This window comes from Elgaria multicarinata, chromosome 18 (assembly GCF_023053635.1).
Source record: "Elgaria multicarinata webbii isolate HBS135686 ecotype San Diego chromosome 18, rElgMul1.1.pri, whole genome shotgun sequence".
NCBI classification, from domain to species: domain Eukaryota; kingdom Metazoa; phylum Chordata; class Lepidosauria; order Squamata; family Anguidae; genus Elgaria; species Elgaria multicarinata.
The window spans coordinates 22,162,130-22,190,005 of record NC_086188.1 but is presented as its reverse complement, the minus strand read 5'-3'; the positions used below and the strand labels follow the sequence as shown (position 1 = coordinate 22,190,005).

At 44.5% G+C, this 27,876-nt stretch overlaps 1 protein-coding gene across 1 annotated transcript in view; it reads right to left on the bottom strand.

The window, feature by feature from the left end:
* Positions 1 to 27,876, bottom strand: part of GGT5 (gamma-glutamyltransferase 5) — a 63,962-nt gene that overhangs the window by 20,665 nt on the left and 15,421 nt on the right. The window contains exons 2-5 of the mRNA XM_063144374.1: positions 14,431 to 14,561; positions 13,409 to 13,498; positions 3,744 to 3,933; positions 1,170 to 1,330 (exon numbers count right to left, since the gene is read on the bottom strand). Coding sequence (XP_063000444.1) covers positions 1,170 to 1,330; positions 3,744 to 3,933; positions 13,409 to 13,498; positions 14,431 to 14,561 — 572 coding nt within the window. The remainder of the gene's footprint in view (positions 1 to 1,169; positions 1,331 to 3,743; positions 3,934 to 13,408; positions 13,499 to 14,430; positions 14,562 to 27,876) is intronic.

The following is a 27,876-nucleotide window of genomic DNA, read 5'->3' as shown; positions in this document are numbered from 1 at the left end:
AAAGCCCCAGGATGGCTCTGTGTCATATAAGCGCCACCGTGGACAAACCCTGGGGGCTTTCCCCATGTATAGATGGATAAGGAAGCAGGCATACAGTAGGGACTTCCACAATGGAGGGAAAGGTGGTGGCTCCCATCCCATGGAACTCCCTGCCCCTAGTGGCCAGGCAGGTGCCAGCACTGCGTTGCACCTCCTGAACGCAGCTCTTTTCCTTGGTTGACCAGCCTGGGTTTTATTGGCACTCTTGTTTTTTTAAAGAATAATTTTAATATCATGTTTCATTCTTTTTATCTTTTGTTCATTTTATCTCTTGTTGGTCACTGCTCCAGAATCTATCTAGATGTGGAGGGGTATAAAAACGCTGTAAATAAACAAGCAAGCATTCAGCTGGCCATGGCTGGAAACAGAATGCTGGGTGAGATGGCCCCCTGGCCAGAGCCAGCTGCAGAGCTCTACTTACAGCACGCTGGACAAAAGAAAAGTGGGGCGTGTGAAAGACAGGGGTGCAAATCTGTTGCTATAGAGTTGTAAGATCTGCCCCTAGGAAGGATCTGCGGTCTGTTGTTCAAACTGGCTGTGCCAGGCTTTGGTGGCTGCCAGCCAAGGTCATCCCTGTTCGAGCCAGTCCAACTCCCACCGGCACCTGGAGATTATCAGGGCAGTGGACAAACTAACGGGATTCAGCTGTGGGGAAAAGAGGGGGCTCGGCCCCTCTGGGAGGGGGTGGGCTATAGCCCAGGAAGGGCACTGGATGGTCTACTCAGGTCATGGGACCGGGGGTCCCAAAAAGAGATAAAAAGCGCTATGTAGAAGATCCTCCATCTTCCTTGGAGGTGCGTGCGTATGACAAGTGGGAAGGTCAGGTCCGTGGCAACCACAGAGGTTGCCCGGAGTTAGAAAGGTTTTTTATGTTTTAACGTGTGTGGGTATTCTGGAGAAGGCCAGCTGGATTTCAGCTGGGTGTGGGGTCGTATGAATGCGTCTTGGGGTAATGGCTAAGTATTAGAGCTTTTCTTCACTTTCTTTCCTCACTCTTCCTTGTCCACATCCCCTGTTCCAGTACCTTGAGATCACCACTGAAACATCCTTTCTCCTCCCAGACACCAAATTAAGGCAGCAAGTCCTTAGCTCAACGCCTAGGCAGAAGCATAACAGAAGAGCAACTTTACCTTCTTTCTTCACATCATGCACCAACCGCTCTGCTGTCTTCCCAGTGTAGAATTCGCTGGCTCCGTTTTCTGCCACAGCTCTCAGGGTTTCTACCAGGGCTGGCCAGTGAAGGGTTTGTCCAGCTTTCAGGACAGTTCCTTGGTCATTGCAAAACAGTTTGCTGAAAGAGAGAGGGGGCAGGTGTCCATCATCACTTTTGGGCCCTTGATTTTAACAGCACAATCTGCCACAGGAATTGAAGGATCTAGTGGAAGAACTCTCAGAACCTTTGTCTATTATCTTTGCAAAATCATGGAAGACAGGTGAGGTGCCAGACGACTGGAGGAGGGCTAACATTGTCCCTATCTTCAAAAAGGGCAAAAAGGAGGAACCTGGGAACTACAGACCAGTCAGTCTGACATCCATCCCTGGGAAAATTCTGGAGCAGATTACAAAGAAGTCAATCTGTAAACACCTTGAAATCAAAGCAGTGATTACTAGAAGCCAACATGGATTTGTCAAGAACAAGTCCTGTCAGTCTAATTTGATCTCATTTTTTGATCGGGTAACCTCCCTTGTGGACTGTGGGAATGCTGTGGATGTCATATATCTTGACTTCAGCAAAGCTTTTGACAACGTACCACATGACACTCTGATTAACAAACTAGCAAAAAGTGGGCTAGATGGAACAACTATTAGGTGGATCCACAGTTGGCTACAGAATCGGACTCAAAGAGTACTTATCAATGGAACCTTCTCAAACTGGGGAGAGGCAACGAGTGGGGTACCGCAGGGCTCAGTCCTGGGCCCAGTGCTCTTCAACATTTTTATTAATGATTTGGACGAGGAGGTGGAGGGAATGCTTATCAGATTTGCAGATGACACCAAATTGGGTGGGATAGCTAATACCCCAGAAGACAGAAACAAACTTCAAAGTGATCTTGATAGGCTGGAGTGCTGGGCTGAAAACAACAGAATGAAATTGAATAGGGATAAATGCCAAGTTCTACATTTAGGAAATAGAAACCAAAGGCACAGTTACAAGATGGGGGATACTTGACTCAGCAATACTACAAACGAGAAGGATCTTGGAATTGTTGTAGATCGCAAGCTGAATATGATCCAACAGTGCGATATGGCTGCAAGAAAGGCAAATGCTATTTTGGGCTGCATTAATAGAAGTATAGCTTCCAATACTGAAGTACTGGTTCCCCTCTATTCGGCGCTGGTTAGGCCTCATCTAGAGTATTGCATCCAGTTCTGGGCTCCACAATTCAAGAAGGACGCAGACAAGCTGGAGCATGTTCAGAGGAGGGCAACCAGGATGATCAGGGGTCTGGAAACAAAGCCCTATGAAGAGAGACTGAAAGAACTGGGCATGTTTAGCCTGGAGAAGAGAAGATTGAGGGGAGACATGATAGCACTCTTCAAATACTTAAAAGGTTGTCACACAGAGGAGGGCCAGGATCTCTTCTCGATCCTCCCCGAGTGCAGGACACGGAATAACGGGCTCAAGTTAAAGGAAGCCAGATTCCAGCAGGACATCAGGAAAAAATTTCCTGAGTGTTAGAGCAGTATGACAATAGAACCAGTTACCTAGGGAGGTTGTGGGCTCTCTCACACTAGAGGCATTCAAGAGGCAGCTGGACAAGCATCTGTCAGGGATGCTTTAGGGTGGATTCCTGCATTGAGCAGGGGGTTGGACTCGATGGCCTTGTAGGCCCCTTCCAACTCTGCTATTCTATGATTCTATGATTCTTTGAATTGTTCCCAGGGCCAAATATATGCAACTTCAAAAGTCTGTTGAGGGGATGCTGTGAAGGAGGACAGAGGGGATCACCTCCCCAAAGTCTTAATCCTGGGGAAATGCCTCCCAGGTGATGCTGACGTACCCCCAGCCCCAGCCCCATGCCCCAGGGGCAATTCAGCAAGGCTGAGATGAAAGCAGGGTCCATCCATACCAAGGGGACTTGGCCATCTAGTTTAGGATGGGAGAACTGTGATCAACTTTGGCTGGTGTATGTCCTGCATGCACGTGTGTATGTGACTTCTCTAAAAAGGTTGGCTAAGTACCCAAAACATGCTCATTCTTGGCAGGAAAAAATGATCTAATAGGAGCTAGATTTTGAACGGAACAGGTTCTGACGGGACCTCATCAATACTGGCTTCCCCCACCAACTCACGTCCACAGTACCCCAAGCCCAGGCAAAAGGCTCTTTACACCCAGTGTGAGCAGCAAGAGAAGCTCTGGGCAGTGCCTTGTATCCCCCCCTCAACCTGGCCCCCATGCCCTCCGGCCACCCACACTCAACACAGGCACATGCCTCAGAGACGGAGGTGCATAAGAAGAGAAGAGAGAGTATCAGGGCTCATGCTGGGGGCCAGGTGGGGATCGACCTCCCCCCGATGGGAGCCAGATTGAGCCCCTGGGCTGCTAGATGCCCGCCCTTCTTGCCACGTCACATGAAGAGGCCTTTGCCAATAAGAGACTCTCCCACTGTCACACTCCCAGGACTCTAGTCAGGAGAGAACCAAGTGAGACTTCTCCAATTCACTGGCATGTTGTCGTCTAATTCCACAAAGGTTTCTCTTACCACAAGGATGTCTTTTTCACGTGTAACTGCAGGTAGCCTAGGAACTTGCTCAGGACTTCAGGTACCCGGATTCCAGGGGCAAGGAGCTCCATGGTGGGCTCAAAGAGGGACTTCCATGGCAACTTGCCGTGGCGTCGGTGGGCTTCCTCATAGCCACGAAGCTCCCCAGGAACAGCAATCCAGGCAGCCCCTGCACAAGCAAAGCAAATGCTGCTTCATGACCCACATTGCTGTAGCTCCTCTACAGAGATCACATTTCTGGATACCATCCTCATTACACTGTTAAATGGCCTCTCTGGCCTGCTGGGAGGGTCACTCTTCCCCAATTTCATTCCAACTTGGGGGGGGAAATGCAATTTTTTTTTTTGAGGAAAAGCTGAGAAAGTCAGGTTGCTTACCTGTAACTGTCATTCTACGAGTGGTCATCTGTGCATTCACACATATGGGCTCTACGCCTGCGCGTAGCTCGATCCTGGAAGCTTCTATAGCTGAGACGTTTTGGGCGGGAACGCTGCCCACTGTCCCACTGTGCATGCTCCAGCGGGTTCCCGCCCAGTCCCCCGGTTAATAGGAGACCGCATCGTGGCCCTCTAGTACCGAGGGAATTGGTATCAAAAGAATTATCAACACCGTAGCAGGGACAGTGGGTGGGTTGTGTGAATGCACAGATGACCACTTGAAGAATGACAGTTACACATAAGCAAACTGACTTTCTTCTTCATGGCCTCTGTGCATCACACAAATATGGGCGACTAGCAAGCTTTCTAACCTTGGAGGTGGGGAGGTGTCCTATTGTAGGATCCCTGAAAGAACGGCTCGTCCAAAGGAGTAGTCTGCTCGAGCTTGAACATCGAGCCGGTAGTGCCTGATGAATGTGGAGGGAGAGGCCCATGTCACTGTCCTGCAGAGGTCAGGGATCGACACTCCCCTATCAAAGGCTATTGAGGTAGACAGCGCTCTCATAAAGTGAGCTTTAATCTGGTGTGGTAGTTGTAAGCCCTAGAGGTTGTAGGCTAGTTTAACTGTCTGGGTAACCCAAGAAGCAAGTCTCTGGGCAGAGACAGGTGTTCCCTTATTTTTGCCACCGTAACAGATAAATAGTCAAGAGGACGTTCGAAATGGAAGAGTTCTTGATCTATAAAAGGCAAGGGGTCTTCGAACGTCGAGAGTATGCATGGTCAACTCAAGGACGGATTGCGGAGACGGGAAAAAGGCTGGGAGGACAATGTCCTGGTTTAGATTAAAGTCAGTAGCTACCTTAGGAAGGAAGGAGATATCTAGTCAGAGGATGACTTTGTCTTTGTGGAAGTTCAGGTAAGATTGATCTATTTGTAGCGCAGTGAGTTCGCTAGATCTCTGAGCTGAGGTGATGGCGACGAGAAATGCAAGTTTGAAGGTAAGAAGACGTAAGTTCGTGATTGCAAGAAGTTAGAATGGGCTTGGTGAGAGCATGGAGTACTACCGAAAGGCTCCAGGTCAGTAAAATCGACCTGGAGGGACCCCTTAAGTTTCTCAGGCCTTTAAGGAAACGTTGAATGACTAGATTTGTGAAGACTGTGAAGGTGCCTATGGGCGAGTGCATAGCCAAAATGGCTGCCAGATAGACCTTGACGGAGGAAAACTGAAGCCCTTTAAGGTGGAGGGAGTAAAGGAACTCCAGTATGGTTTGTACTGGTGCAGAAGTGGGGTCGTGGCCCAAAGATGTGGACATGGTAGCAAAAATGTTCCATTTTTGTGAGTAGGAGCATCTAGTAGCTGTCCGTCGCGATTCTGTAAGAATGTCCTGTATCAGTTGTAGCAGTGTTTGTATATTCAGTTGCGGATCAACCAGGCTGTTAGCCAAAGGGTGTTGAGATGTGGGTGACAGATTCTGCCATTGTTCCTGGTAAGGAGGTTCAGTATCGAAGGGAGTCTGAGGAACATCCGTTTGGAATGTAGTAGAAGTTGTGTGAACCACGGTTGTCTCAGGAGATCAGTATCACTCTGGATCTTGGAGAGGACTCTTGTAAGTAGAGGGATGGGTGGGAAGATGTAGAACATCGTTCTGGACCATGGAATTGCAAAGGCATCTCCCATAGAATTGGTGCCCTTTCCCCCATGACTGCAGAAATGGGGGCACACTGAGTTGGCCTGTGTGGGAAAGAGATCCACTGAAGGACAATCCCAGCATTTGAAGATTTTCTTTTTTTAAAATTTTTTTTTATTGCTTTTCCACATTAATTAAACATACATCATTACAATAAAAGAAAACAACAACAACATACTACATACATGTTGAGTAAATGTTGAATACATATATATTGAGTAGATAGTAACTATAAAATATCATATCATAACATAATCATAATCATTCTTAACATATAAGTGCACCCCCCACCTCGGGATCTATTCCTGATTCCAAAATCTCATACTCTCTTCTGCTGGCGGTTTCCCACTTCCCTTAGAAAACACAAATATTAGGAACTGTTTCCAGATTCCTTCAAACTCATTTATTTTAGTTATACCTTTCCTCCACTTGATATTACAAGTCAATTTATCATTAATAGCTATATCCCAAACTTCTTTATACCATTCTTCAATAGTGTATTCCCCTTGAATCTTCCAGTTCCTAGCTACCATCAATTGTGCTGCAGTCAGCAAACTCGATATCAACTCTTTAGTTTCTTTCCCACATTTTAAATCTTCAAATAGTGACAGTAATGCAATTTTTGGTGTTTGTTCTATCTTCAGTCCCACTATTTCTTCAATTTCCAAAAACACCATCTTCCATAATCTTTGTACATATTTGCATTCCCACCACATATGTAAATACGTTCCTTTTCCCCCACAACCTCTCCAACAGTTTGCTGAATGCTGACTATTAATCTTATTCAATCTAATCGGGGTTAGGTACCACCTCCACAAAATTTTAAAATAGTTCTCTTTTATTCTCACTGACATACTTCTCAACACTCTTTGTTTCCAAAGTCCCTCCCAGCTCTGTCGTCCTATTTGTACCTTCAAATCTGTCTCCCATACCAATTTTCCTGAGCTATCCACCAGCCCTTTCTCCAGCAATATTTTATATATTTCACTCATTAACCCTTTTAATACTGAACTTCCTCCCTTATTTTTTTCCTTACATTTTTCCCTTTTAACTATTAATTCCTCAAACTTCGTCATTTCTCTACAGTCTCTATTTTCTCTAATCCACTTTTTATTCCACTGTTCTAATTGCCTATAATCTAACCAAGTTAATTTTTTATCTTTTAAAACCTCTTCCATATCTATTTGAAGATTTTCTTAATGGCTATTGGGTTGAGTTCCCACTCGTGGAACATCAAGGCAGTTCGACTGAGAGTATCAGCGACATTGTTCTCCTCTCCGGCAATGTGGACTGCTGAGAGGGAGATCTGCCTGTGGATGCACCACTTCCAGATGGTCATGGTGAGGTTGATTGGGGGTAGAGCGTGTACCCCCTTTGTTTGTTCAGATAAAAAACTACTGTGGTGTTGCCTGAGACAATTTGTATGTGCTGGTAGAGAATGATTGGTTCAAAGGCTTGAAGCACTTTTTGTACTGCTTGTAGCTCTAGGTAATTGATATGACACCAAGCCTTGGTCATCGACCATTGGCCTTGTACTGTGAGGGGGCCACAATGTGCACCCCATCCCAATAACGAGGCATCGGTTGTGATAGTTCGCATTGGCATCAAGGTGTGTAATGCAATGCCCATGGTGAGATGGCAGGTGTGCTCCCACCATCTGAATGAAGCTAAGACAGGGTGAGGTATCTGAAGTGTAACCCTGTTGGCATGCATCTGGAGATCGAAGGTTCTGACGAACCAATTCTATAATGGTGGCATTCTGAGTCATGCGAACTGCACGACCGCAGTGGTTGAGGCTAGTAGTCCAAGAAGCGTTGTACGGCAAAAGCCATGGCTTTGCGTCTGTGTTGAATCAGCATGGCTAGAGTGGCCAGTGTCTCGACCCTCTGTGGTGGTAAAAAGGTTCAACCCTGAACAAAATCGAGTGAGGTGCCAATGAATTAGATGGTCCTTAATGGTGTCAGGACCAATTTGTCTGTATTGATAAAGAGACCAAGGGTCTCGAGAGTGTCCAAGGTTTGCTCGATGTGGTTCTTTAGCTGATTGCTGGATGGGGCAACCAAGAGCCAATCGTCTATTTAGGGATATACATAGAATCATAGAATAGCAGAGTTGGAAGGGGCCTATAAGGCCACTGAGTCCACCCCCACCCACCCCGCTCAATGCAGGAATCCACCCTAAAGCATCCCTGACAGATGGCTGTCCAGCTGCCTCTTGAATGCCTCTAGTGTGGGAGAGCCCACAACCTCCCTAGGTAACTGGTTCTATTGTCATACTGCTCTAACACTCAGGAAGTTTTTCCTGATGTCCAGCCGGAATCTGGCTTCCTGTAACTTGAGCCCGTTATTCTGTGTCCTGCACTTTGGGATGATGGAGAAAAGATCTGGCCCTCCTCTGTGTGACAACCTTTTAAGTATTTGAAGGGTGATATCATGTCTCCCCTCAATCTTCTCTTCTCCTGGCTAAACATCCCCACTTCTTTCAGTCTCTCTTCATAAGGCTTTGTTTCCAGACCCCTGATCACCCTGGTTGCCCTCCTCTGAACATGCTGCAGCTTGTCTGCATCCTTCTTGAAATGTGGTGCCCAGAACAGAACGCAATACTCTAGATGAGGCCTAACCAGGGTCGAATAGAGAGAAACCAGTACCTCACGCGATTTGGAAGCTATACTTCTATTAATGCAGCCCAAAATAGATTTGCCTTTCTTGCAGCCATATCGCACTGTTGGCTCATATTCACCTTGTGATATACAACAATTACAAGATCTTTCTCATTTGTAGTATTGCTGAGCCAAGTATCTTCCATCTTGTAACTGTGCCTTTGGTTTCTATTTCCTAGATGTAGAACTTGGCATTTATCCCTATTAAATTGTATTCTATTGTTTTCAGCCCAGCATTCCAGCCTATCAAGATCACTTTGAAGTTTGTTTCTGTATTCCAGGGTATTAGCTATCCCACACAATTTTGTGTCATCTGCAAATTTGATAAGCATTCCCTGCATCTCCTCATCTAAATCATTAATAAAAATGTTGAAGAGCACTAGGTCCAGGACTGAGCCCTGCGGTACCCCACTCATTACCTCCCCCAGTTTGAGAAGGTACCATTGATAAGTACTCTTTGAGTCAGATTCTGTAGCCAACTGTGGATCCACCTAATAGTTGTTCCATCTAGCCCACTTTTAGCTAGTTTGTTAATCAGAATATCATGGGACACTTTGTCAAAAGCTTTGCTGAAGTCAAGATATATGACGTCCACAGCATTCCCACAGTCCACAAGGGAGGTTATCCAATCAAAAAATTAGATCAAATTAGTCTGACAGGATTTGTTCCTGACAAATCCATGTTGGCTTCTAGTAATCACTGCATTGTTTTCAAGGTGCTTATAGATAGACTTCTTTATAATCTGCTCCAGAATTTTCACAGGGATGGATGTCAGACTTTCCTCCTTTTTGCCCTTTTTGAAGATAGGGACAATGTTAGCCCTCCTCTAGTCGTCTGGCACCTCACCCATCTTCCATGATTTTGCAAAGATAATAGACAAAGGTTCTGTAGTTCTTCCGCTACTCCTTCATTACTCTAGGGTGCAGTTCATCAGGCCCTGAAGATTGAACTCATTCAAAGAAATTAGGTCTTCCTTGACCATTTGTTTATCAATCTCAAACTGCAATCCTGCCCCCTCAACTTCTGCTTCACTTTTTCCAGGGGGTCCATAGACCTGCTTTTGGGGGAAGACTGAGCCAAAGTAGGAATTGAGCACTTCAGCCTTTTCTTTGTCATCTGTTATCAATTTGCCATCCTCATTAAGCAGTTGAACCATCTTTTCTTTCCTCTGTTTTTTACTACTCACGTATCTGAAGAAAGCCTTTTTATTGCTTTTAGCACCCCTCGCTAATCTCAGCTCATTCTCAGATTTAGCCTTCCTGACGCCATTTCAGCACTTCAGTGCCACCTGTCTGTACTCTTCTTTAGTAGCCTGGCCATCCTTCCACTTCCTATATTTATCCTTTTTTGTTTTCTAAACTTTTTGTGGAGCCACATTGGTTTCTTCTGTTGTCTTCTATCTTCATTCCTTGTTGGAATTGTTCATAATTGTGCCTTTAAAATTAACTTTTCTAAGTACTCCCACCCATCCTGCACTCCTTTTCTCATCAAGCTCACTTGCTATGGGATGTTACTTATCATAGTTCTGAGTTTATTAAAATTAGCTTTCCTAAAATCCAGAGTACGTGTACTACACTCAGCTTTTGCCTCCTTTATGATCAAGAATTCAAGTATGGTGTGGTCACTTTCCCCCAGAGTTCCCGTAACTGCCACTTTATCCACTAAGTCATCCCTATTGGTCAATATCAAGGCAAGTATTGCCGATCCTCTAGTTTTTTCTTCCACTTTCTGTAGGGGAAAGTTATCACCCACACGTGTCAGGAATTTCTTGGAAGGGCTGCTTTTGGCAGTATTTGTCTCCCAACAGCTATCAGGGTAATCTAAGTCCCCCATCACTACTACATCAGAGTTCCTTGAAACACTGGCAATTTGTTTCTCTAAAGTTTCATCCTTGTCTTCTCCTTGATTGGGTGGTCGGTAGTAGATTCCGATTATCATGTTCTTTTTATTCCTTGCCCCATTTATTTTAATCCAGATGCTCTCGACGGGACTCCCAGGTTCATCCTCCTGTATTTCTGTGCAGGGATAGGTATTTTTAACATAACTTGTATCCCCTTGAGCCGTAGCTGGGCACACATGACTGCTAGACATTTTGTAAAAACATGAGGTGATGTTGCCAAACCGATGGGTAGCACCTGGAACTGGAAGTATTTGCCTCCAACTGCGAAGTGAAGGAAACATTGACTTCAGTCTCAAATGCCAAGATGATAGTAAGCATCCTTTAGGTCTACGGTTGCAAACCAATCGTCCCTCTTTAGGAGGGGAAGGATCGACGCAAGCGTTACCATCCAAAGTTTTCTCGGGGTGATGAAAATGTTCACTCCTCTGAGGTCTAGGATGGGGTGCACACTACCATCCCTTTTGGGGACTGTGAAATAGTGCGAGTAGAAACCTGTGTGCGCTTTGCTTTCTTTTAGCTGTTGGATGGCTCCTTTTGAGATTAGGGACTGTATTTTGTCCGCAAGTATGGGCGATGGAGTTGTCATTTGTATTCCCGAAAAAGGTGGGAGTGTATCAAATTCTTTTTTGTAGCCCGATTCTATAATGCGAAGGACCCAAGTGTCTGTGGTAATTGCAGTCCAGGTGTCGTAGAAAGGTCGAAGGCGGGATCCGAACAGAGGAATTTGAGGGACTCACTATCAGGGTTGTTGACAGTCAAAGACACTGCTTCTTTGCATATTCCTGTCTCCTGCGTGAGGAGGGGAACTTGGAAGTAGTGAAGGCTTGGCGCTTTAAATGTTGAAGCTGTTGTTTCTGCCTGTATTGGCGATCTTGTTGGTTGCGCTGCAGTAGATGGTAGGTTTGTTGTCAGTGTCATGGGAATTGGGGCTGAGAGAACCCCATTTTCCGTGCCGTAGTTCTTGCCTTGTGGGTGGAGTCCATTGTCTCATCTGTTTTAGCATGGAATAGGCCAACTCCATCAAACGGGAGATCTTCAATACGTGTGCGAGTTTCTTGAGTAAGACCTGTCAATCTGAGCCATGCATGTCTTCAGAGTGTAATGGCACTAACCATGGCTTTTGATCCGCTGGTATCTGGCCATGTGGATTTGTTGTCTGGTGAATTTGGAGGCTTCAGCATGGAAGACGTGCGCGAGGTCACATTGATGGTCGGGGAGGTAATCGCAGAGGAAGCCGACTTTCTCCCAAAGGAAAAGCTGCTAACGCGTCATGGTTGCTTGATAATTGGTGACCTTAAGACTCAGGGAAGCTGAGGTATAGATTCTACAACCAAAGAGGTCTAATCTTCTGCTCTCTTTCTCTGCAGGTGTGGAGTGGGCTCTTTGGGATCTTCCCTGAAATGACTTGACTATCACCGAACTGGGTGGCGGATGAGTGAAGCGAAACTCAGCATCCTTGTTCTGAACATGGTACATGTTCTCTAGCCTCCTCAACACCAGAGCTGTGGAGGAAGGCATGTGCCATGACTGTTGTGCCGTTTGAAATAGCGTAGGAAGGTATGGGATTGCTATCAAGGAGGCGGCTTCTATGAGTACGGGGTGTCAAAGGCAGAGTCTATGGGTTTCTCCATTTGTTGTTGGGCTTTGAGGCCAAGAGCCTTAGCTATTCGCAATATCTGTTCGGAGAAGGTGCTGAGGTCCTCAGAGAGAGATTATGGATCTTGAGAGGCTCCGGCTATGTCCAGAGATATTGTCGAGGGGGCAGCGGAGGATAGCAACTCAGAATTGGAGTGGTAGTCATCCATAGGAAAACCCACAGAGGCGGTTCGTTTGGCCTGAGAGCGAGGTTGCGGTGACGGTTGACTTGGCTGAACTGGTGGTGATTGCTGAGTAGGTGGTGGTGGTGGTGCAACCGCGGGCTCAACTGAAGACGGCGACGGACCGCGGACGGAGGCAGGTAAGGCCCCCCTCCCCCTTGGTCCTTTACCGGGCTCTGCTGCCCTCGCCGCATGGGCGGCGATGGCGGCAGGGCCCGGTAACCCCCCCCTATGGGGGGGGACCGGAGCTCCGATCCAGATCTGGAGCTCCGAGCGGAGCGGAGTGGGCACAGGCGGAGTGGGGGCGGGGCGGAGCGGGCCGATCCGAAAATGGCGGATCTTAAAGTGAAGCGGAGTGGGGGGTCCGTGCACACCCCTACTAAGAAGACAGCAAAATAGTAAGTAGCACTCAGCAAAAAATTACTCTTTGCAAGACAGAAGCTGGATCGATGCTATCACGATGGTGGTCAATGAAGAACTGGGGGACTTTGAAGGGAACCCGCTGGAGCATGTGCAGTGGGATGGTGGGCAGTGTTCCCACCCAAAACTTCTCAGCTGTAGAAGCTTCCGGGATCGAGCTCTGCACAGGCGCAGAGCCCATATGTGTGATGCACAGATGCACCACGAAGAAGAATCATAGAATAGCCTCTAGTGTGGGAGAGCCCACAACCTCCCTAGGTAACTGGTTCCATTGTCGTACGGCTCTAACAGTCAGGACATTTTTCCTGATGTCCAGCCATAATCTGGCTTCCTGTGACTTGAGCTCGTTATTCCGTGTCCTGCACTCTGGGAGGATCGAGAAGAGATCCTGGCCCTCCTCTGTGTGACAACCTTTTAAGTATTTGAAGAGTGCTATCCTGTCTCCCCCCAATCTTCTCTTCTCCAGGCTAAACATGCCCAGTTCTTTCAGTCTCTCTTCATAGGGCTTTGTTTCCAGACCCCTGATCATCCTGTTGCTCTCAATTGTTCTCCAAAGCAGGAAGGCTCTAGTCCTCCAGCTGGTGTTGAAAGGGGGTGGCCTGGCCTGGCCTGGGGTGTGTGTGGCCAGATGGTGTCAGGGGGCACGGCTTGTCCCTCCTGAAGCCCCTCCCCTTCCCCCAAAGTCCCAATGCCTGACACCCATGGAGTCCCTTCTTCCGTGCCACCAGCCCTCTGCTGCTCTCACTCCACCATGTGCCCTATATAAAGAGACTCCATTGTTACCAGGTAGAAGCGTGTCTTTACAGGAACTCAACAAATCTCCAGCGATATATTTGGGGGCCTTTTCACGAGCATTAAGCACTTCAACATGCCCTGGAAAAAAGAATGGGAAACATTAGTCTCAAGTATTTTTTGCTGTGGAGGTGTACAAAATGATGCATGGTGTGAAGAATGTGGACGGGGAGACATTTTTCTCCCTCTCTCAAAATACTAGAACCCAACGGGATCATCATCCCAAGAAGCTGACTGGTGGGAGGTTCAGGACAGACAAAAGGAAGGACTTCTTCACATAGTGCAGAGATCAAGTATGGAAGTCAAGACCGCAAGATGTCGTGATGGCCACCAACTTGAATGGCTTTAAAAGGGGATTGGATAAATTCCTGGAGGAGAAGGCTATCAATGGCTACTAGCCCTGATGGTTATGTGCTCCCTCCAGTATCCAAGGCAGTAAACCTGTGTGCACCAGTTGCTGGGGAACATGGGTGGGAGGGTACTGTTGCACCACATCCTGTTTTGTTGGTCCCTGGTCGACAGCTGGTTGACCACTGTGTGAACAGAGTGCTGGACTAGAAGGGACCCTCAGTCTGATCCAGCCTTGGGGTTATTATTATTATTATTATTATTATTATTATTATTATTATTATTATTTATTTATATAGCACCATCAGTGTACATCAGGGTTCTTCTGATGTTCTTATGTTTCTTGTCCATCCGCTCTGCAGATGGAGGGAATTGTGGCCATGAGTATTGTCACCTTTCCCCAGTTGTGCCCAAACACATACCTCAATTTCAGTTTTTCTTTTCCCTCCAACATATGAGGCTAGTATTTGTTGGTAACCTATACTTTATTCATTTTATTGATTTAAAAAGCAGGATTAAAAATATTATCCTGTGCTGCTGCAGAAATAAAAAATCCTTCCCCTCTCAGTAGCAGCCTTTGCCATTTTTGATACCTCCACCAATCAATCCAGCATCTCGTGTTGATGAGAGAGGGGTGGGCAAGAGGCTGGCCTGTCTGAGCATACCTGTGGATGCATTATAGATGGTAAAGATGACACCTCCCCCCAGGCCCATGCTCTGGGGGTTCAGGACAGAGGTGCAGATCAAGGCTGCAATGGCAGCGTCTACTGCTGAGCCGCCACGTTGTAAGATATCCCTGTGAGACACAAAGAAGAGGAGGGGGGAGCATTTAAAAACTGGCATACAAAGACCTGGAGGTGGGGAAGGCACAAATGGGAAATTGCAGCAGTGGACTGGGATGCTGCAGTGGCGTAAGAGCTGAGAAGGAACAAGACAGGCAGGCAGGCAGAGAAGGCCTCAGAGCCTGCCCAGCTAGACTGCCCCCAGCACCACTGGCGTCCCGCAGGGCCATCGGCACCCAATACCAGATGCCGGCTCCGGCTCCAGCAGGGCTGGTTGCTTCGCTTGGAATGGGTGGTTCTTAGTATATCTATTCGCTTTTATGAAACGCTGTGAGCTGCGTTAAGGAGTTGAGCCAAATGATGGAACACAAACGTACTGATCCAATAAGAGCAACTCTGAAGCTGGATCAGGCCAACTGCCCAGGGGCTTTCTAGATGCCCCAATGGAAAGCCCACAAGCGGGGCAGGAGGGCAAGAGCCCATTCCTCCTGTTGTTCCCCAGCATACTGCCTCTGAGCCTGGAAGTATATATAGCCATAATTTGTATATTTGTTTGTTTATTTATTTATTTAGAGTATTTTTATCCCTTTCCTGGAGCAACTTACATATAATAATAGGGTGACCCTGTGGGTGACCCTGTGGAAAGGAGGACGGGGCTTCTGTATCTTTAACAGTTGTCTAGAAAAGGGGACTTCAGCAGGCGTCATTGGTATGCATGCAGCACCTGGTGAAATTCCTTCTTTGTCGCAACAGTTATAGCTGCAGGAGCCCTGCAATCTTTTGTCGAGTGACCAGATACAACTTTCCAAGGCCATGTCTACACGCTGCCACTTTGCCTCCTGGTTCCCCCCAAACCCTGCAACATCGCTGCTGTGAAGCAGAATCAAAGGAGTTACACAGCAAGAGACAGCAGGGCATATCCAGCCTCAGAAAAACCCTAGTGCCATTGTCAGATGGCGGGAACAGGAAACCACGAAAATCCTTTTTTTTAATAGCAAGTCTGTGCTGCTACAGTTCATTTAATTTATACGTTCTGTATCTTATCTGCCCTCCCTTTCGTTCCCTGACTTCCACATCGCCATGGCGGCCATTGCGAGGCTCGTTGAGCCTGCCCCCTGCTCTGCACTGGGATCCGCCCCTAGGTCCGCCCCCACTTGCTTAACCCAAACCAAAGCCACCACTGACAGATGAAGAAATGACACGATGGCATCAGAGCAATTGAAAAAGTTGTGGTAAAACGACACTTTGATATGGCTGAGGGTTAGCGGCTGCATCATTTAAACAACAGGATGAAACTGCACAGCCACGAAAGGGCATATAGGGTGCACAGATAAGCCCCAAGTGTGGTTGCACCATGGATTTGTATAAAGGCATTAAAATATTGGGATTTCCTTTTTTTTTTTTTTTTTAATAATTTTTATTCATTTTCAACACTATATAAACATAAATGAACATTTCCAAAATATAATTGAAACAAACACAATAAGAAAAAGAAATACATCAAATATCTGCTTCATACATATTGAATAATTGTTGAGTACAAATATCAAAAACTATTACATATGCCTTATCACACTACAACATTTTCATTCTTAACATAAAAGTGCACCCCCCACCTCGGGATCATTCTTGAGTCCAAAATCTAATCGTTTCTTCTGATGGTGGTTTCCCATTTCCCTTAGTAAACACGAACACTAGGAACTGTTTCCAAATTCCTTCGAACTCATTTATTTTAGTTACGCCTTTTCTCCACTTAATATTACATGTCAGTTTATCATTAATGGCTATATCCCATACTACTTTATACCACTCCTCAATAGAATATTCCCCTTGGATCTTCCAGTTCCTAGCTATCATCAATCGTGCTGCAACCAACAAACTCGATATCAGCTCTATAGTTCCTTTTCCACACTTTATATCTTCAAATAGTGACAGCAATGCTATTTTTGGTGTTTGTTCTATTTTCATTCCCACTATTTCTTCAATTTCTGAGAACACCATCTTCCATAATCTTTGTACATATTTGCATTGCCACCACATATGTAAATACGTTCCTTTTTCCCCACATCCTCTCCAACAATTTGCTGAATGTTGATCACTTATCTTGTTCAATCTAACCGGGGTTAGGTACCACCTCCATAAAATTTTAAAATAATTCTCCTTTATTCTTACTGATAAACTTCTCAACACTCTTTGTTTCCATAGTCCCTCCCAGCTCTGTCGCCCTATTTGTATCTTCAAATCTGATTCCCAAATCACTTTCTCTGTATTCTCTCTAAACTCCTTCTCTAACAATATTTTATATATTTCACTCATTAATCCTTTTGAAACTATACTACCTCCTTTTCCTTTCTCCTTACTTACTACTAATTCTTCAAACCTCGTCATCTTTCTGCACATTCTATTATCTTTAATCCACTTTTTATTCCATTGTTCTAATTGACCATATTCTAGCCAAGATAGCTTCTTCTCCTTTAACAAATTTTCCATATCTTCTCTTGTTTTAATATCTCTTACCCAATCCTTTAATTTTATTTTATTTTTCTCTTTTAATATTTTACATAATCTACCCTTTAGATCCTCTGGGAAATTCTTTAACATTATTATCGGTGCTAAGGGAGAGTTGCTCGGAAGCAGCTTCCCTTTAAATTTGCTCCAAATTTCCCATTGAGTCCTCAGGAGTGGATTATCTATACTTCCAACCCATTTTCTTCCTCCATCTTTAAAAAAAACATTCTCCAGATTCATCTCTACCTTACTTATGATTTTTTCTTCCATCCAGTAGAAATCTCCTACTCCCATAATTGCTTCTACAACATGTCTTAATCTATTTGCTACGTAGTATAATTTTATGTTTGGGAGACCCATTCCCCCCTTTTTTTGGCTTAGGTACCAATTATTTTTATTCACTCTTGCTCTCTTTTCTCCATTACAATATTTATTAATAATATTTTGCCAACTTTTTATCTCGGTTTCTGATATTTTTATAGGTAGCATCCTAAATACGAAATTAATTTTAACTAGTATCTTCATTTTTATCAAAGCTATTCTCCCAAACCAAGATAAATTTAATCTTTTATATTTCTCCAATTTCTCTAATACCTCCTTCTTTAACCTCGTTAAATTTTCCCTTTCTAAATTCTCTAGATTTTTTGTAATTTTAATTCCCAAGTATTTAATCTCATTCTTAACTTTCAATTCCATCCCCTTAAATTCCCAATCCTTTTCTTCCTTCTTAGTATAGTTAAACAACATCATCTCTGATTTAGACCAATTTATTTTTAACCCTGTAATTTCCTCAAATTCCCTCAACTGATATTTAATTCTTTCTAATTTTCTTAATGGATTCTTAATGGTCAATAAAGTATCATCCGCAAACATGTTTAGCTTTATCTCCCTTACCTCTCCAATTCCTTCTAATTCTTTATCCTCCCTTAGTGCCTTCGCCAAAACTTCCATAACCATTACAAAAAGGACCGGCGAGAGCGGACATCCTTGTCTTGTTCCTCTGGCTAGTCGTATCTTTTCAGTAAGTCCGTCATTTACCACCACTACCGCCGTATTTTGGGAATATAACTGTTCTATTACATTTTTAAATTTATTTCCAAATCCCAATTTATCTATAATACTCTTTAGTGCCTGCCAGCTCACACAATCAAAAGCTTTAAAAATATCTAATGCCATAATACCTGCCTTAATATTTGCTTTTTTTATTACATTTATTACATTTAAAACTCTACCCACTAAATTATGCATATGTCTTCCTACCACAAACCCACATTGATCTGCTCCTATATATTCTGCCAAAAATTTATTTAATCGTTTGGCCATAATAGATGTAAAAATTTTAGCATCCTGATTTATTAAAGAAATAGGTCTATAAGAATCAGGATTAGTCAAATCTTTATCTGGTTTTGGGATCAGAATTATCACTGAATGTTCCCATGATTCAGGTATCTTCTCTCCTGATAATATCCTATTATAAAGTTCCATTAATTTTGGAACTAAACAATCTTTGAAGACCTTATAATATTCTGGACCCAAACCATCTGCTCCTGGTGATTTACCCACTTTTAACTTATCAATAACTTCTTCAACTTCTCTTTGAGTTATTACTGACTCCATTAACTCCTTATATTCTGATTTTATTTCCTTCTTTATAAACCTTCCAATATACTCCTCCACCTTTTCTTGTTGAATTTCTTTACCCTTGTACAATTCCTGATAAAATTCCTGAAAATTTTTTATTTTAGCTTTCATTGCATGACAATAATTCCCTCGACTATCTTTCAACGTTTCTATCCCATTCCTCCCTTTTTCTTTTTGTGTGAGCTTGGCAAGCAACCTCGAGTTCTTATCACTGTTTTCAAAATATTCCCTTTTCATATACATTAAATTCTTTTGAATCTCTTCTATATTTAAGTTTTCTAATTGTTTCTTCTTAGCTTGTATTTCCACTAATTTATATTTATCTTTACTTCGCCAATATCTTTCCTCCAAGTTTTTAATTTCTATCTCTAACTTTTCCTGTTCTGCACGTTGTTGTCTTTTTAAACTACATGTTTCTCTAATACAGATTCCTCTTGCTACAGCCTTCATGGTGTCCCAAATGACTGACCCAGCTGTTCCTCCTTTTTCATTAATTTCCCATGCCTCCGACAGTTCCTTCCGAATTTTATCTACTATTTTATTGTATTTCAATATCTTTGTGTTCAACTTCCATCTATATGCCTCTTTATAATCTTTCTTAACTGTAAATTCTAAACTTAACAAGGCATGATCGGTTACTTTTATTACCCCCATTTCCATTTTACAAATCCTCGTTGCAAAGTCTTTTGAAACAAATATATAATCTATCCTGGAGTATGTATGATGAACTGGGGAAAAGTATGAAAATCCAGGCCTATTCCCGTAAAGTAAGCGCCACGAATCTAAATAATCATTTTCTTTTACTAATTTATTCAATATAGTCATATTGTTCCTCTTTTCAGCATTAGTGGGATTTGACCTGTCCCTTTTATTATCCATAACCATATTAAAATCCCCAGCTAATAATGCATACCCCTCCTTAAATTCTTCTATTTCTTTGAACAGCTTTATAAAAAATTCTCTATGCCTCTCATTTGGGGCATAAACATTAATCAAAGTATAAACCTTTCCCTCAATTTTACCTTTTAACATAAGATATCTACCCTTATCATCCTTTTTTACCTCTTCTAATATAAACCCACTTTTTTTTGAAATCAAAGTGGCCACTCCATTTTTTTTTGATGTCCCTAATGATTTTTCATAATAGGCTAACCACTTTAATTTTATCATATTCGAATTCTCGGAGCCTTGGTGTGTCTCTTGGATCATTATAATATCTGATCCCTCTTTATTTAGCATTTGTTCTATTCTCTTCCTTTTCACGACTGCCCCTAAACCTTTAACATTGAGTGTTGATACCTTTATCTTTTTATCCATAATCACCCTTTTGAAATCTCTTCCGATCCCTTGTGCTCAGCAATTCAAACTTGCTTACATAAAAACACAAACTCCATACATAAAACCCACACCCTCCTACCCCGATCCCTCCTCCCCTACCTTCCCCCCCTCCCCACCCCCCCACTCTAATCCCCCCCCCATATCCCCGTGAGTCTAATACTCCAGCCATCTACTTTAAAGGGGGAGGGGGGAGGCAGTGCTGTGCCTGGCCGGCAGGTCTCTATATTAGCATTTTTATTTGCAATTATCTCCAACATAATTAACAATTCTCTTACTCTCCAGATGTCCCAGCCTCATTCCCTCCCCCACCCACTCCAGCCCCATCTGCTTCCCCATCCAGACCCAGCCTCTTCAGCAAATCTTTACCTTGATCCAATGAGGTTACTCTGTATTCCCTCCTCCCATATGTAAATCTTAAGAAAACCGGGTAACCCCATGCATAAGGAATTTTATTCTTCATTAATGTTTCCGTTATTGGTTTAAGACTACGTCTCCAATTTAATGTGCGTTGAGAAAGATCATTGTAAATTTGCACTGGTTTGCCTTTACACTGTATCTGAACCTTAGATCTCAATTCTTTCATAATTTGCTCTTTTTTGTAATAGTTGCCAAATTTCACCAATATGTCTCTAGTCCCTTTGTAGTTTTTCCCCCCCACACGGTGGACTCGGTCCAGATCCGATCCATCTATTGGAATGTCAGGCGTCAGCTCCTTGAACCAGTTCACGATAATTTCTCTAAGATCTTCTCCTTGCGTCTCCTTCAGCTGCTTTATTCGAAGCGAAGATCTACGAGATTGATCTTCCAAGGCGATCAAACGCAATTCCCATTCTTTAAATTGTATATTAGTTGATTTTTCGAAAGCCTCTTGTTTCTTCTGGTCCAGATCCACTTTAGCCTCTATCTTTTTGATCTTATCCGAATTTTCCATCGTTTTATCCATAATAGTACGCATTTGTTTTCTGAATTCACTCATTTGCTGATCCATTTTTTTAAAAATAATCATGTTATTTTCTGCTATAATAGCCTTGATTTCCATTAAAGAGGGAGGGTTACTACCACTTTCTTTCCCCCCTTCTGCCATGTTTCCTTCTTTATTTGGTATTGTATCCAAAGAGACTGGGTCTATATCTTCCTCTTCCTGTTCAACTCCAGGGGCTGTACTTCCCAGGAAGGAGCGGTAAGCCAAATTATGATTTGAAGGTTTCTTTTTTTGTTTATTAAGCTTTTCCCAACTTTTGATCTTTTTTTTTAACGTTGGGCATGGGTCCCTTCTGGGTAGGGCATAAATCTTAGAGTCCAACTCTCTTCCTTAGCAACTTATGCTGGCTTCTCTATTATATAGCACTCACAGCTCCTTCTTCACGAGGAGGGGGGAAAAATCCAGTTCACAACAGCATTCACTAGAGGGGATCAAATTTAATCACTCAAAGTCTCTCACATCCCACATCTCCCTCACCGAATGCCAAATGCAGCTTTTTTCACCCCTTCACCCCCCTTCTCGCCACGCCAATAAATCCAGTCAACCACTTTAACCTTAGAAAGCCAGCATTCCAATCGTTCCCATGTGAGATAAAGATGAGAGGTTATATCACAGATCAATGTCCAGCAAACATAAATTCCTTCTTTTTAAACTGCGTCAGTCAGCGTTTACTTTCACTTTTCATAGAGTTGCCGTTTAGACAGACATTGCATTAATCATAGTTCATCTCACCTCCCTTCTCCAAATCTCTCCACTTTCCCGGCTCCTGTTGGTTTTATAATCATTTTCTGTCAGTTGCTCAAAGATTCATGCCCATTAAAAGAGAGATAATTGCCTTTTCCGGCAAGCGCCGTTCAGAGCCTCAGAAGAAACCCGCCATCGCTCAGGCTGCCAAGCTCCGCCCCCCAAATATTGGGATTTCCTAATGATCCCCAGAATGGAATTTCCTTTTAAAAGCAAATCAAAACGGCTGCTATGAAACAGCTGCTAGTATGAAAAACTAGGCAGACATTTTGATTGAGCTATCAATCACAAGGGTATTGGCATTGATGGCTGCACTGCCACTGAGTGGCTGGGCCTGGGTGGCCCGGGTGGCCCTCCAGATGAAGGCAACGTGTGCACGCATGTATCATGGAAGAGGCAGGCACAGGACTGGTTTTAAAAACAAACAGAGTTCTAAAATGGTGCCCCGTGCAATGGTTACTGTGGGAAATGTGCTGAGCTGCGATAAGTTTGCCTTTGCCTGCCCAAGACACCATTGTCTAAGGCAAAACCTCTGTGAAAACACAGAAAAGCAATTGCACACCAAGCGCCTAGTGTGGAAGCAGCCAGAGAGCCAGTCCAGGGGTTTAAAACTGTTTTACTTTAGAGTATCAGATGCAGTAATGTTCATTACTGCATCTGTAATGTTCATTACAATGTTCGTGTTTCTGCCCGAGCTCAACATGGCGTATATCTGCAACAAGTGCAAGCTGGTGGCACTTTTGGAAGAAAAAGTGAGAGGACTTGAGCGGCGAGTGTCCACCCTCCAAAGAATAAGAGAAGACGAGGAGTTCTTAGACTGAACGGTGGAACTGCAACAGCAACAAGAAGCACATGAGATTGAAGAGCAACAGCCAGCTGAAGCAGAAGTGGAGTATGCTGAGGGGAGGGAAGCCAATGAAGAGGAAACTCTCTGGAAAAGAGTGATAGTTAGGAGCAGAAGAACTAGAAGGCATTCTGCACCAGTGGAACCATTAGAGTTAAGCAACCGCTTTCAGCTTCTGGAGGATGGGTCTGAAGGACAGTTTGCAGAGGAAGAAGTACAGCAGACAACATGCAACAATGAACAAGAGGCAGAGGGTAGGTCAACCAAGAAGAAGAGAAGAGTAGTCGTTGTGGGAGACTCCCTGCTGCGTGGGATTGAAACCCAAGTATGTCGTGAAGACCCATGGACTCGCCAGGTGTGCTGTCTCCCTGGAGTACAGATTAGAGATGTGACTGAAGGGTTCCCGAAACTCATAAAGTCCACGGACACATACCCCTTTCTTCTCATCCATGTGGGAACAAATGATGTCGCCAAGCAGAGCTACAAAGAAATCATTTCAGACTTTGAAGCTCTGGGAAGGAAACTGAAGAACTTTGGGGCCCAGGTAGTTCTCATCCATCCTCCCGGTTCTTGGAAGAGGATTAGAAAGGGAAAGAAAAATACTCCGGATGAACAACTAGCTACGAAGGTGGTGCCGACGTGAGAGTTTTGGATTCTGGGACCACGGTCTACGCTACTTGGAACATGGACTGCTGGCAAGGGATGGGTTGCACCTCACAAGGGCTGGAAAGAATGTGTTCGGCCACAGCATGAAGAACTTGATCAGGAGGGCTTTAAACTGAATCTTACGGGGGCGGGAGACGTAAACCTCGAGGCAACAATGGATGAAGGCCAATGCACCACAGTACAGAGAACAGCTCCAATAGTGCCCCAAAATAGTGTCCGCAACAATGTAGGAACAAAGCCAGACCATAAAACACATGGTCTTCGATGTCTATATACTAATGCCCAGAGCATGGGAAACAAACAGAACGAACTTGAACTCTTATTACATGAAGGCAAATACGACTTGATAGGTATAACTGAAACTTGGTGGGATGACTCCCATGACTGGAATACAGCAACTGAAGGATATAACTTGTTCAAAAAGAACAGAAGAAATAGAAAGGGAGGTGGAGTTGCACTATATGTTAAAAATACCTATCCCTGCACAGAAATACAGGCGGATCAGACTGGGAGCCCCATCGAGAGCATCTGGATTAAAATAAATGAGCCAAGGAATAAAAAGAACATGATAATCTGAGTCTACTACTGACCACCCAATCAAGGACAAGACGAGGACGAAACTTTTGAGAAACAAATTGCCAGTGTTTCAAGGAAGTGTGATATAGTAGTGATGGGGGACTTCAATTACCCTGATATCTGTTGGGAGACCAATACTGCCAAAAGTGGCCCTTCCAAGAAATTCCTGACATGTGTGGTTGATAACTTTCTCCTACAGAAAGTGGAGGAAGGAACTAGAGGATCGGCAATCCTTGACTTGATATTGACCAATAGGGATGACTTAGTGGATAAAGTGGCAGTTACGGAACTCTGGGGGAAAGTGACCACGTCATACCTGAATTCTTGATTAGGAAGGAGACAAAAGTTGAGTGTAGCCGTACACGTACTCTGGATTTTAGGAAAGCTGATTTTAATAAACTCTGAACTATGATAAGTAAGGTCCCATGGCAAATGAGCCTAATGAGAAAAGGAGTGCAGGATGGGTGGGAGTATTTAAAAAAGGAAATTTTAAAGGCACAGTTACAAACAATTCCAACAAGGAGAAAAGATAGAAGACAACAGAGGAAACCAATGTGGCTCCACAAAAAGCCACCCAGAATGCTACAAGAGACCATATTTGCATAACATAACAAACTGCACTGCCAAGGGTAATTATGCTAATCCCCCTGGCAGACAACTGGCACACCTGGCGGGACAGTGTGAACTAGGTCACTGTCTCATGCACCCACTTGTTACTCAGCCTTCTAATCCTCAAGTATGCCATTATTTCATGGTTTTTATTGTTTTAAGATTTCCCTACTGGAAGAGCCAGTGTCAGCCACACCTTGGCCGGAGCACCCCGTGCTACTGCAACAGCACATCACAGGGAATACCACTTGAAGGAGCATTGGCCCATTAGAGTGCAAGCTGAGAAGCTTCAAGGGGGGGTTGCCTTCTGCGCCTCATCATACTGTACACAAGGAACGGCTCTGCAGCCTGACTTCCCAGTTCTCCTCAGGCCTTGGCCAGGTTATGGCTTGTCCCAGTAACGACTGGGACAATGCCTTCAGCATTGAGAACAATCAGTGCATTGGTGCAAAGCTGCTGCTATTTCCTTCTGTTGCTATCCAGCAATGTAAAGGAAGCAGTTCTGGAGGAGGAGGAGGAAGGAGCAGAGCCTGGTAAGGAACAGTGCCATCTAGAGAGGCAAACTACCAGCGGCTGTGGCCACGGCTTCAGATGGCACATCAAGCACTTCTATCCATCTCTTTTCTCTTTTGGCAGAGGAGAGGACTACAATGGGCAGCCCCTGCCAACCACCACGTGCCAACCCCTGCCAACCACCACGTGCCTGTGCTCACCCCTCCCCTGCTGGCGTCAGATGACCTCTCAGCCTGGAGTCTGTCAGCCTGAGGGAGTCTGTCACCAAATCAAATACATGGCAACAAGGCGTACTGTGTTGGAAATATGTTATGCCTTGAGAAGCAGATCTTCCACCAGCAAGGGACATGTAATGAAGTGAGGGGGAGGAGGAGGAGGAGGAAGAGAGGGGCAAAACTTTTTTCCATCAAAATTACATTTCTTTTAAGAAAATACCAAACAATACCAAACAAACAAAACCCCATAAACATTGCTTTTCAGTTATAACTGTAACATTGTAAATAAAAAGCTTATATGTTCAAATTGGGGCACATTTGGCAATTTGAAAAACTGTCCTAGGGACCACTACAATATGGGTGGCATGAGAGGACAAGTAACCTGCCCAAAAGGCTGAGTACAAGGCAGAGGAGGAGTCTGAGCTCCCACACTGCTCAGAGGCAACAGGAGCCGATTTCACGGAGGGCAAACTCTTTTTCTTCTCTTCCCGCCCCTCCCGCCATGCCAGCCCCTCCCTTTCCCCCTCACACCTCAACGCACCATTCAGAGACATGCTCTCTCTCTCTCTCTCAATCTCTCTCTCTCTCTCTCTCTCTCTCACACACACACACACACACACACACACACACACACACACACACACACCATGCATCCATCTTGCATGCATACTTACATAGATACTCCTGCCTTCCTTCTCCTTCTCACTGCTAGAATCCCTCCCAAATCCCCCTAAGACTCAAGAAAGGTGTCCAGGGGTGCTCTGGTACCCACAGGCATGATGTTCCCTCCCCTGTGTGGAAGCAAATACACACAACACAGGAAAACCATACAACCCCCCTCAGAGTTTGAGCACTGCACAGGAGGACACATGGCTTGCCCTTTGCTTCTAAGAGTTTTGCAGGATTTGTATAAAGCTTGGGGGGAAAACGAAACTGGGAACAGTTTCACTCAAATCTTTGGGCACTTCCAGACTAGAGCCCTTCTGCACGGCAAGTGAAATGGCAGCTGTGGCTCCTGTCCCAGAGGCACCTGGGGAGTGTCTATATGGTCTGTTCACTGCGTCACGGTTGCGCAGTGGCGCTGCCTTATTTATATGATGCAGCCACAAACTCACAGCCACATCAGGATTCCTCCCACCCAAACTGCACATTTTTAAACTCTCCATCTACCACAGCTTTTACCTTTGCTCTGAGATCACCCCATTTCGGTTTGGGTAAGTGAGGAACACAGGACAGGGCTTGACAATGGCTTTTCCCTCCCAGCAGCGATGCTGTGAGCTTTTGAGCTGATCCCCTTCCAAAGCACCTTCATATAGACATACCCCTGGCCCCCACCATCTTTTGTGCTGGCCACATTCACCTCGCTCCCTGACTCCGCATGGAAGAGGGTGGAGGAGGAGCCTTGCTGTGCATTTGAGGGACTTCCCCCATGTCTCCGGGAACACTAGGAAAAACTGAGCTCAAAGGCTCTAAATAGTGCGCACGTGCACACACACACACACACACACACGTAGGAAAAATGCTGCATGAAACAGCAAACCCCTGGACAATGGGAGAAGGGCTTCGGAAGAACTCACAAGGATTACACAGCGTCCAAACAATTGCCTAAAATGGGGTGTGGTGGGATGTTTCTGTACCTAAACGCAAGTCTGTAAGTGCTGTGCAAATGGGAGCAGCCCTATGGGGGTGGATGGGCAGGATCTGGGGCAGGGAGGCTGGGGAGTGGCAGACACCCTATCCCATGTGAGTGGACACAATCACAAACAATTCCAACTAGGAAAAAAGATAGAAGACAACAGAGGAAACCAATGTGGCTCCACAAAAAGCTTAGAGATGACCTGAAAACAAAAAGGGATACATATAGGAAGTGGAAGGAAGGCCAGGCTACAAAAGAAGAGTACAGACAGGTGGCACAGAAGTGCCAAAATAGCATCAGGAGGGCTAAAGCTGAGAATGAGCTGAGATTAGCAAGGGATGCTAAAAGCAATAAAAAGACCTTCTTCAGATACGTGAGTAGTACAAGACAGAGGAAAGAAATAGTGGTTCAACTGCTTAAATTGATAATGGATGACAAAGGAAAGACTGAAGTGCTCAATTCCTACTTTGGCTCAGTCTTTTCCCAAAAGCGGGTCTCTGACCCCCTGGCAAAAGTGAAGTACAAGCTGAGGGGGCAGGATTGCAGTTTGAGATTTATAAACAAATGGTCAAGGAACACTTAATTTCTTTGAATGAGTTCAAATCTCCAGGGCCCGATGAACTGCATCATAGAGTAATAAAAGAGTTAGCAGAAGAACTCTCCGAACCACTTTCTATTATCTTTGTGAAACCATGGAAGACAGGTGAGGTGCCGGATGACTGGAGGAGGGCTAACGTTGTCCCTATCTTCAAAAAGGGCAAAAAGGAGGAACCTGGGAACTACAGACCAGTCAGTCTGACATCCATGCCTGGGAAAATTCTGGAGCAGATTATAAAGAAGTCAATCTGTAAGCACTTGATTACTGGAATCCAGTATGTATTTGTGAAGAACAAATCCTGTCAGATTAATCTGATCTCAATTTTTGATCGAGTAACTTCCCTTGTGGACCATTGGAATGCTGTGGATATAATATAACTTGACTTCAGCAAAGCTTTTGACAAAGTGCCCCATGATATTCTGATAACGAGTGGGGTAACACAGGGCTCAGTCCTGGGCC